The 12,034-nt window shown below is 37.2% G+C and overlaps 1 protein-coding gene across 1 annotated transcript; it reads left to right on the plus strand.

Moving 5' to 3' along the window:
- Positions 1-6,563: 6,563 nt before the first annotated feature.
- On the plus strand, positions 6,564-10,975 carry cenpn (centromere protein N). Its single transcript, XM_042411777.1, has 10 exons — positions 6,564-6,874; positions 7,326-7,371; positions 7,461-7,520; positions 7,991-8,064; positions 8,200-8,373; positions 8,485-8,586; positions 9,292-9,346; positions 9,506-9,615; positions 9,794-9,917; positions 10,537-10,975. The coding sequence occupies exons 1-10, from the start codon at positions 6,704-6,706 to the stop codon at positions 10,656-10,658; spliced, it is 1,038 nt and encodes a 345-aa protein (XP_042267711.1). The 5' UTR covers positions 6,564-6,703; the 3' UTR covers positions 10,659-10,975.
- The last annotated feature ends 1,059 nt before the right edge of the window (positions 10,976-12,034 follow it).

Genomic DNA, 12,034 nt, shown 5'->3' on the forward strand with positions numbered 1-12,034 from the left:
GAGTGACAACAGTAAACAGCAAATCAGCATCCTCTCTTTTCGTAAATCCACCAATGGCATGCGTTCTTTTCACAAAAGGCGGGACTTTTGATGGCGGAAGTTTACAGGAGAAACAAGAGGCTTGCCTGTGACGTATGTCCGGTTTGGGTTTTTTCTTATGGACGTATTTAATGTTTGGCCAGATATTCTTTTTGGAGGTGGTAAATTTGTTTTTCAGCGAAAGCAATCATTATTCTGTTATTTCATTTATTTATTTTACAATTTTAGCTACTAGTGCTTTTGTAATAACGCATACATGCTATATATATCCTGACTTATGTTAGTTAAATTTAATATTTATCTCAGCACTCCTTGCACTATTCACTTCTTTGCACTATTTGTATTCTGATGGAGGTTCACAGACACAGTTTCATCTGTATATAGACAGTCCTTGTGTATCTTTCTGAAGATTACTGTGTTGTGTGTAAGTACACTGAGAGCCACCAAACCAGAGTCAAATTCCTTGTATGCGTAAACATACTTGGCAAGTAAAGACGATTCTGATCCTGATTAAATGCTGTGTAACGGCTGATGTCAGTGATGGGCATCAATGTTGCTTGACGATGCTGCTTTTGCTCTAACAAGCATTTCAGAGTCCTTCTGCTGCACTGCTTCAGTCTAGATCATGAGTCTCAATCTCGCGGCCTGCGGACCAATTGCGGCCCACAGGCTGATATTTTGTGGCCCCCACCTTGATATGAAAGTTTAATGTTAGTGCGGCCCGCGAGTTTTATATGAATGGCACGTTACTGTGTTGTGTGTGGAAGGTCCCTTTATTGCACAAGCTGGAGCTGAGCGAACCTGCCAATCACAGGGGTATATGGCTGTTTCACAACAACTATGCTATTTATACAGGAAGAATGTGCGCCGAGACTGTGCGCACCTCACGTTAGATTGTGTTGTTATTTTTGCTACACAGCTTTTAGTAAAATTCAAAGGTGAATTATTAAATCTTATTAAAGCATCATTCTGTTTTGAAGCACTTTGTAAAGTCCGTTTCAACACGAGCTCTATCAATAAATCATTTATCATTCTTCTGATGTTTAATAATGATCACTGACATTTTACAGTGGTGACGGTTTGCAGAAAAATGTGATGAATTAGGGGTAAAGTCGTTTCAAATATCCACAGCAGCCGTGCGTAATGATCATCTGTTGGAGAGCCTGTGCGTAATTCTCACTGAGGTCTGATGAGCTGAACGGACACAACTGTTGACGTGCAAACGGAGGTTTAAAGACCTTTACATCCATTTTTGGCTCACTGTGACAGCAAATGAGGCTCGTGCATGTGATTCCACAGTGTGTGACATAAAAAAGACAGAACCAGGTGTATCTGCGTCTTTATAAGTCTGGCAGATAATAATGTATGTGCATATTTCTGTCACATAATGCTACGTTGTGAAGTGAATTAAAAGTTAATATATACGTTTTCATGAACACACTTATGTTTATCCGATAGAGATCATAAATACAGAGTGTAACAAAACACCGTACAGCTGATGCTGCTGTGCCACACGTCATATTTGATTTGACAACGCCGCTAGCTTCGCAGCGTCCGCTGCATCCATGGAGTTATTATAGAAAATAAAAGCCAATAAATAACGCCTCCATGGCTGCATCCCATGGTTTGCTGCCATGGAGGTGCAAACCATGGGATGATGGTGTCCCACTGTCCCGGCTTCATGTTCTCCACGTTTGCTCTGCAATGATGTGACATTCACGGACAAATTATTCGAAAAAATCTTTTGGGTGAATGGAATGTACTGAATCATTTGCGGAAAGAGATTTATTCCTCAAAACATTTTACTCCATAGTAAATGCCTTGCACAATAAACATTAGGCTATAAAGATATTTCTTTATGATATCATTTGTTTAACTTGTTTCTATGACGACGTTTACAACAACGAAAGCACGGCGGGTAATGAACAACCCGGTAGTAGTCGCCTTTTTTGCGCCTGCTATCCTAGCCTGCGCCTGCTAAGCTTTTTTTTGTGGGATACCTGATGCGGCCCGGCCTCACCCAGACTCTGCATCCAGCGGCCCCCAGGTCATTTGAGTTTGAGACCCCTGGTCTAGATGATAAATGGTCTAATGTGTTCTTTGGGTTTCATGGTGACTGAACTGGAGTGAGATGTGAACTACTTTATCTTGACAGTTTGAGCACCAGATAAAAAGAGTTTTAAATATACCTCGAAAATGGTATGCTTAAAATACAAAGGGTAGGCTACAGCTAGTATGCACATACAACACATGCAAACGCAACCGATCATACCAATAACCAGAGGGTAGTAAATGAAAAAGAAATAAAAACATACATTGCAAACATTACAGTGTAAACACAGCATCATCTTACGACCAACAGTCTAAATAAGACTATATCTCTTAAAACCTGAACTCAATGGGTACTGTGGGTGGCTTGTTCCCTTAATGAGAGTCCACTTAGAGATAACACTTCATTCAAAAAGTAGAAGTAATAAAACTTTCTCTTCAATTTAAAAAATTTGAACTAGGATTTTTGTTTTTAATCATTTTCTAATTAGAGTCAAGGAAGAATTGTATAACTATATTTACCAAATTCAGCTGCCTTTCTTTTATGGATGTTACAGCCTGTAGTTTATGATGTTTATATTTTGATGTTTGTTTTTATCAGTTACAGTACCACAAACTTCTTCTAACTTGGCAGTTATCTGTATCTAAAACATCTGGTGATCACGAAAAGGTTTTTGATTACAGATGTAAACTATGGGGTTACTAACCATCTCCAAAGCTGGCAGGCATCAGTACTTTAGATTCTCCAGAAACACTTTACAGATGTGCAGTAGATATCAGCAGAAGACACATTTGGCAGACACACTGTAGTGGGAGAGCAGCTCACCAGAGAGCCGGGATGATACGCAGTAGAAAATCTACTTTATGAAAAGAGTGGGCGGTTTTTCATAATTTAAAAAAAAAAACATCAAATAAATGCATATTTATCTTCACAGTTCATGCTTCACAGACAAATGGCAGATAACAAATAACTTCAGCAAGAGGGCAAATAGAAGAACGGTTGATCACTCAGATATTATTATCTCATTAACATAGAATAAATGTATATTTACATTTTTAAATGAAAGGGTTCACAATGCTCGCTGTCTCCTCTCTTTGGTGCATGTCTCATCTTGTCTTTGTCTTGTTTCCTCCCTGTTGTCATTTCCTCTCCTGTCCTTTCTTTAAAAGACAAATGGCAAACAAGGGGAGATAATAGTTAATAAATAATAAACACCGTCAGCAACCAGAACAATTAATCTGTATAGGAATTCTGATATTAATATAATAACATTTAACAATATGATATTTTTAAATGAGAGAGATCACAGTGTGTAGTGTTTCCTTCTCTCATCTCCTCTCCTCTCTTCTCCTCTCTTCTCCTCTCCCTAAAATTCACATAGCAGATAAGGGGAAATAATAGTTTATAACTTCAACAATGAGATAAACAGAAGAACTATTGATTAGTACAGAAACTCTGATAAAAACATAGCGTAAAGAAATATTAATCCTCTCCTCACAGCTTGCCTCTTCTCATCTTTTGTATCTTCTTCATATCATTTCCTCTCCTCTCTTTCCTTTCTCTAATATATATATAGAAAATAAAAGGTAATAACAGATAATAACTTCAGAGAACTGAAGAAATGTTAGTCATACCTTGTAATCTTTTGGGATGTCATTTTAGAAGCACTACTCTCTGACAGTGTGCTAACAAAAATTGTACTTACAAGCCCCACAAAGATAGGATTAACTCTAATGGTAACTCAGTGTATACATGTGTATATATGTATATACAGTACGGTATAACAAATCTCTCTTCGTTAATTCATCAGGTGTATTAATTATAGCTACTCATGTTTTCACTACATGGTGACATTAAATACCACACTATAATCACAATATTTTTAACTTTGTAGATTTTTCTGTAAGGGATTACTTACCAATCTGTCAATTTTTGGTGATGATTAAAAGCAAAGCCTTTAAAGAAATACTCTTGGCATGTGTGTTTTCATTCTGTCAAAGGCTGGTTGGTCCATTAGACTGAGATTTAAAGCTTTATCTGAACTGGTGATGAGTCAGCTCCATTAAATAAAGTTGCATGTATTTCTGATTCAAGAAAACACATTCAGTGTTATGGCTTTAGAGAAAAATAGAGGAAATCTAAACCATTTTGCTGTTCAAGGCTGTAGGTGGACTGATGCTTATGACTACACACATTGGACAGACAAATACATTTACACTTAGGCTACAGACAATTAAGAGTTTCCAAATCATCTTGCATGGAAAAACTATAAGTCAAAATTTCCTTATTCTTCATAAACATACTTTGGCCATGATGCGAGACACTATCAGAGGTGTTGCCAGTCCTGCCAAACGCACAGATCAGCCCTCAAGGGTAAAAATTATCATTCTTGTAAGCTGCCAGACACAAGCATGGTGATTAACATGCAGGATAACTTGTAAGACCGTCCCCTCAGGCCATGCAAATCCAAAATTGACCTTTTGACCATATGCAAATGTTTAACGGGACAGACCAAAAGCTGCAGCTGTGCAAATGTCATCAAAGCACCAGAGCCTGAGCGAACAGGTCATCCAATCACATTCTCCAGCGTTTCTTCTTCTGTGGCCTTCCTCTTCCTCTGTGCTGGAGTCTTTGCGCATTGTGCCAACTTTTTGGTAAACTGACAGAGGACTGACATCAGAACATAGTCATCTGCACTGTAGTTGGTCACTCTCCAAAACATTCACACTTTTCAAGAGTTGAGCTCCTGTCAGCACTCAGGTGCTGAATGACTCTTCATCAGGTACAGGTAGTCATGTGGCTTCAAACAAGTATACTTAGAGAAACAAAATATTATATATACATTTTATTTCTAATTCATTTAGCCTATTTCAAGGTAACAGTTGCACATTTATATTTAAAGGGTAGTATTATTAGGCCTACTTTTATGTACACACACACACACACACACACACACACACACACAGACACACACACACACACACATATATATATATATATATATATATATAATGTTTTGACATTGCATTGACTAAACAATTAATCTATCAATCCAAAAAAAACACAAAAAAAGGCAGATTAATCAACAATGAAAACTATCCTTAGTTGCAGCCTTAGACCTTGATCATTACCTTTCCTTGTATTGGAAATAGGTTAAAGTATAGATCATTATTATTATTATTATTATTAATAATATTAGGCTATTATTGTTATTATTATTATTAAGGCTATCCAAATGCACTGTTCATCTTCACATAGCCTACTGTCACGGGTGTGTGCATGAGGCAAACAGGAGGAGTACTCAAATGCAGACTCCAAGGCAGGACAAGTAAATGGAAGGGGCTTTAATAATTCAAAGTTCAAATAAACAGCAAACAGCATAAGGGAAGACAGTACAAACAGGCGAACAAATCCAGAGGGACGAGGACAGGAACAGATGGCTGGAATGCAAAGGCCTAACGCAAAGGCAAGGACTAATAATCAGGACAGGTACATACTACTGAGTGATTAAGCAGAATGAGGGGCAGGTGAGAAGGCAGGGATGATTAGGGAATGAGGAACAGGTGAACAAGTGGGTGTGGGAATCAGGTGAGAATGTCTGGGGGCATCTGGTGGACAGATGGAGAATGGCAAGGAATGGAAAAGTTCAGTAGCAATACTGGGGGAAGTGAGACGTGGCTAGAGACAGGCACAGGACACATGAACGAGACTGCTGTAGTACAGTGAGGCTTTGGGGAGACGGGTCAGCTAAGAAGCTGACACACACACACACACACACACACACACACACACACACACACACACACACGCACACACACCACACAGATAATACAGAAATAAATTAACATTTAATCTTTAAATGAACATTTAGGCTTATTTAGGCTCTATTAATGTAATTATGCATTTAAATGCTTATTCTCAGCCTTTATATATGTGGGCTATTTTCACTTGTTTATTTATTGATTAGAATATTTTTTATTTATGTATTATTTTATTTTAGCATTTATTCAAGTATATTTTATTTGTTCATTGAAGAATACATCATTTTTTTGTCTTGCATAACTACAGTGCACTTGAGTACATAGATCTGTGATAAAAACATAACTTTACGTTTAACTAAGAAACTGATCCAAATTTAAAAACCAAAAAACATTTAAACAGACATTTTTACAGTAGAAACTGAGTTGGGACGTGCTGTAAAATAAAAATGTCTGATGGACCTGAAGACAGCTGCTTTTTTACAAACGATTTTACTTGATAAATTTGGAATCTGTGCATAACATAGTAATATCTGGGTACACTTCTTCCACTACTGTGCAGTAGTTACTAGTGGTGGGTCCTGGTCATAGACTGTATATATATATATATATAAAGTCTTATACATTCTATGGTCCTGGATGTACTGACTCCAATACAGCAGAGGGCGCTAAAGGGAGTGCGTAAGATTTTCTGTCCACTTCTGATTGGTTGATTCGTTTGAGGCGGTTTGTTTGGAATTTCTAGCCAGTACTCCCACCAGGTTTGCAAACCCGACGGAGACAATAGTTTAATCAGCTTAAACTCAAAAACTACTTCCATTACAACAGCTAGATATCGATTACTGTCTGTGGAAGAATGGATGACTCTACGAAACGCTTACTGCAGCGACTCATGAGACGGATACCGAGTCAAATGTTAAAAATAACGCTGGATAAGTGGGGCCGTTTGACGGCAGCACAGCAGCAATCCATGGATTTTACTCAACCAAAGTGGGTGTTAACGGAAAAGCTACTCGGCATTTGTGAGGTAACTTACGCGGCCCTATGTCTGAAATATGTTGTATGAAATATAAGTGATGAAAACAACTGCCAACCTCATAGTTAGGTTGGCTGTGTTCTTTGTCAATGTGGGTTAACGTTGGTGGCAACTGTTTCTAGAGAAATAGTGTCACATTCCTAATAAGATGCTAGCTGCTCTGCTAATCTGTATTTCCCCACAAGGTGACACCATTTAATTTACATAATGTGAGACGAAAGGACCAGGCGAATATATAAGTTATTGAGCATTCAATTTAAGGCTTTTACGAGGACAGCTAGGCCTACATGTTTTCTTTCGACTTTTCGACTGAAAGCCATCAGTTAACACGGTCACTCGTTAAACCAAAACACTAACCAATACTTTTCAATAGCAATCAACGTAATTTGGATATATCTAGTATTGATAGCCTCTCCTTTAACCTCACTTCTGTTCTTTACAGGAAAATGAGTGGACATCTAAACACATCACAGAACTCGAGATGATATGTAAGTCAAGTGAAATTGTTAAGGCAACCTAGTAAGTTAATCATATCATGCCATCAATCCAATAACGCTTTGGTTGAATTGTCTCTAAGATGTCATGGACAATCCAAACCAGGGGATGTGGAATGCCTTCCAGCTCATGGACCCTGAAGGTGTGTTAAACTAAGGATATGTATCTGCTGCCATGGAGGACTGAGACTCTGCCATTTTTTATTCTAATCAAACTAAAGCTGCAGTGGGATCAAGGCTGAAAGTTGACAGTCAAATAACCTGGTGGAGTCTGGATCATCATTCCCAACTATTACAATATAACACTGGGAAACTATTCAGACATATGCCACTAGAACAAGCGTGGCATACCATAAGCCACATCTTGACATTTTTTTCACATTGTATGGCTGTGTCACACATAATCTATCTGTTTGTTCCAGGGAATTTAAAGCAATATTATACTTAAGTTGAGTTTAATATTCAAACCCATGTTGTCATTTTATGGCTGCACCACTACATTGAATTCTGCGTGTCACGTTGATATTTTCAAACATTTCCCCTGCAGTGTGGATGAAATAGATTTAACCTCTGTCAGTTTTAATTCATGTTTATCAATTTCTCTGTATTCCAGATGATTCTCAATCTATAGAGCTGATACAGTTCAAGGAACAATTTAAATCTCACCTCAGTGAACTCGTAAGACATGTAAGCCAGATATTCCTCCTCACGTAAAAAATAAAATAAAATCATACTGTTTATATATTAACCACATTTAAATTTATGGGCTTCGCTGTGTTTAAAATTTAATGTGAAAAATCTGTTTTTGACATTGCATTCAAGGTGTCTGTCAAAATGAAGAAACACACAGATGAAGCTGTATGGATACGGATTGCATGGGGAGACAGCTTCTCTCGGCCCAACCACCTGAAACCAACATACGTTGTTCACCAGCTTCAAACTCCTTATGTTTTTGTGACCAGCCTGACTTCAAAGCAAAAGCCCCTGTTATCTCAGGTGACAAATGTGTTTTATATTTAATCCATGACATTGTTTGTACTGTTGCCAGGTACCTCTCTTTTTTTCTGCCTTTCCATTCTCATCTAAAGAGACTGCTGTACTTTGCAGGCCTTGATTCTGGCCACCAGATATCAAGCTCTTAAGGATGCTAACCTCAGTGGACGGAATCTCACTGCCATTAGGGACTTGCTGATGAGGCAATATCAACAGGTGAGCCTGATGTGATTACAACAGAACAAGAGTGTATCCTTACATTTTCAAGTTATCTCTGTCTAACACAAGCCATACAAAGCTCTGTATGCTTTTTTTTTTCTTTCTTGTATTAGACATTGCTGCTAAACATTGGAACAATGTTTACAGTTGCCTGTCACTTAACTCTGCCATCATGTGCTGGAGAGTTTCCTATTCTGGAAAAAAAAAACTTGTTATTCTTGCTTGTTGTATTGTCTTGTATTGAAGTTATTGTCTTCCCTATTTAGATGTTTTTCACTAAAGGGGAATTCTGTCATAGATATGACAGCATATCTATTGTAAATGTTAGCTACTCCCTGGTTCAAGTTTGAACTTTGCACTTAGATTTGTTTGTGGGTGTATGTAATGTTATCACTTTCGAATGAATAGTTTAGATAATAAGTCTTCAAAAGTAAACTTGTTAGTTGTCTGACTGGATGGATAAGGATCAGAATTGTCAGGTCCTTATAGTACCATCAACTCGTATGTCCTAACATATCAAGAAAATATTTTTGTCTACACCAAATCCCAGTTTGTGTAGCAAAGTGTTTACTGATTATAACACTTGCCTGCTGGTGAAAGATAGTTGTTCATAATTACAAAAAGATGGACCTGATGTAAATTGTCAATTATGTTTTTGGGTGGACTTTGACTTAAAGTCATACACTTTTATTGTGTTTATAGGTGTTTCCCACAAAGTATCCCAGCCCTCTTGCAGAGGAGAATCAAACAGTCTCAAGTATGTTTTTTTTTTTTTTTTTTTTTTAAATTTGATGTGAATAAAGCTGCTTTTAATATGTTTGTATGATGTCACACATATTTTAATATTGTTTGGTTACCTTAATGTACTTAATTCTTCATTGTGATTTTATTTCCTTGGCTTTATTTGTGTTTACAGACACACACATAGAGAGAGAACAGGCCGTTTCTGCAGCTAACAGATGTCAGATGGCCTGTGAGGCCTTTGGTGACGGGATGTTACCTCAACTACAGTCTGTAGTTTACAAGGTACCCTGAGGCATGATTGTGTAAACAAATACTGAGTTTGTACTGTAAAAGTTTAACATCAAAATCAAATAATCAAAGGGCATATCTCGCTCTCATGATACCAGTGCAAAGATACAAGAGTTCAGTATCACTATGTGCTGTGATCATCTGAATTATGTTTTTGTTCATCTCTCCTCAGCTGGAGACAAAATTCAGAGACCACACCAACAAGACCATGACAGAGCGGGAGGAGCCCTTCAGATGTGTTGTCAAATTTTCAAGCACTAATCTCCTGGAGTCACTCAGACACTGTGCATCTTCAGGTACCAATAAATCATTTGTCTTAGGAAGGAAATTATATACATTTTAAATATTGTGCAATGTAACTCAGTAAAACAATTTTGAATGTTTCATACTATGGGCAACTCCATAAATGCTCACAAGAGGGCACACATTCACACACTAGAAGAAAAATCCACACTGGAAAGCTCTTACAATATTATCCATTATTAATATGTCATGGTGAGTGCATTTGAGTAGTTTTTTTCACCCCTCTGTCACTGAACCTGTCTCTCTACTTTTAAATAATCCTCAGAAAACTTGTTAGATTCACCAGTGTAGGTGTAAGCAACAGGGAGTGAATTGAGTAATTAATTAAGACAAGCTGTACAACCAAATTCCCATAATTGTCTCTACTTTCTCTGGCATCGTCTTCTCAAATCTTAGTTTCTCCCTCCAAAAAAAAAATATTGAAAGGGGACAGAAATGCATTATGGATAAGGGTGCTTTTGATGGAAACTGAAATTTTTGCACAGCAAAATATTGTGTGTAGAAAATGAGACAAATAGTTGTGTCAACAATTTCATAAATAACTATGATTACACTTATTTTTTCTTATTATATTTCAGTTCAACCTATTTAATGCATTTTAATATTTTACAGGTATTGCCTCCACCCCTGTTACACCCCTGCTCTCATCTATTCCCCTGAAAGGAAAGAATTATTTTGTCATCACAGACAACGGCCCTGGACCCTCTTCACAAAAGCGCCAACCACAAAGCTGAAGCGTGACAGATTCTTGAATTAGAATACTCACAATGTGGCCTGTTGTCACTTCTACCACATCCATTAATGGATTGCTTTTACCATTCTGTCACTGATCATCTCTTTAATACAGCTCTTGAAGATTCATGGCTCCCTGGATTTTAGAATAAATCGATGTTCTCGTCTGTCTTTATGTGCTTTCAGATGCTAATGTGTCAATAGTTGGCAATTGATTATTGTCATTGTATTATATTTTGTTGGTGGTCAAGTAGCAGAATGTTACTGTCATTACATGTTATATATGTCCAAATTGAATATTAAAGCAGGATTTTTAATATTCTCGAAGTATTTTTCATCAGCTATGGTGTTACAAAAAGGTGTTGTGGAGTATTGGCTAGTGAAAGGTCTGCTGGAAGTGAACCTGAGTAAACTAGTTCCTCACAAGTTGGCATTTACACTACTTGTTTCAAGGTCCATTTAAACTCCTCTGTGTGTGCACAAACCATTTAAAGGATAGGTTCACATTTTTTCAAATCTCTCTTAAAACTATACTCACATACCTCATATGTAAACTGAAAGAGTTATTGGTCGCTGTAATTGTTCCTAATGTCTATATTGGCGGTGACAAGATCCCTTCCTAACACAACTAGATGGGGCACAAAATTCACAGTCCTTGTTCTGTGAAAAAAATAATTTCACATGACAACCAACGTTAACATGTGGCTGCTGCAGTCGGAGTTAGCCAAATCAAATGGGCATCTTCCAAATTTAGTCCTCTTAGTTCAAAATCCCCCCCATTCCCACCCACTGTAGCCCCTTTTATAGGTTATCCCATAGATCTGTTAGACAAGAGTGAAAACAAAAAGGCAGCTTTTTAAACTGAAACAGATTTGGGTATTAAAAACATTGTAATTAAGATATGTTTTAAGTGGGACATTTTATAGTGGACAAACAGTGTTTCTTAATTAATTGCAGCTTTTCTGTAGTGATGTGTCTTATTACTTAGAGGCAGACATAATACCACACCTATATATCTGTTATAAGCTAATATTAGAAGCTAATGTTTTGGTCAGGCTATATTAAGAACACCTATATTCCTCCATTATAGTTGGGCAATATAATTGCTTAACTGGATAGCATTTCTTTATTTTGGCATAGCAAAGTCAAAGGCCTGAGCAATAAATACCTTTAAGGCTTTTTGTGAGACTAAACTTTTTTTTTTTTTTTTTTACCAACACTTCAGGTTGAAATAAAGGGAAATATTTTGCTTCTAAATACTCTCTTCCAGCTTAAAACATAGTGAGTAAGGGGAAGTAATTTTTAAACCCCACCACCACACATACATCTGATAATGAACTTTATTTTGAAAATCGGAAGTCTTGTACACCGGACGTGG

This window comes from Thunnus maccoyii, chromosome 1 (genome assembly GCF_910596095.1).
Source record: "Thunnus maccoyii chromosome 1, fThuMac1.1, whole genome shotgun sequence".
Taxonomy (NCBI): Eukaryota; Metazoa; Chordata; class Actinopteri; order Scombriformes; family Scombridae; genus Thunnus; species Thunnus maccoyii.

What these genes read in the sequence shown, in the direction of transcription:
- cenpn (XM_042411777.1), top strand. Translation starts at nt 6,704, where the DNA reads ATGGATGACTCTACGAAACGCTTACTGCAGCGACTCATGAGACGGATA. An exon ending in AAAAGCCCCTGTTATCTCAG is followed by an intron (nt 8,374 to 8,484) that starts GTGACAAATGTG and finishes TGTACTTTGCAG; the next exon opens with GCCTTGATTCTGGCCACCAG. An exon ending in TACAGTCTGTAGTTTACAAG is followed by an intron (nt 9,616 to 9,793) that starts GTACCCTGAGGC and finishes ATCTCTCCTCAG; the next exon opens with CTGGAGACAAAATTCAGAGA.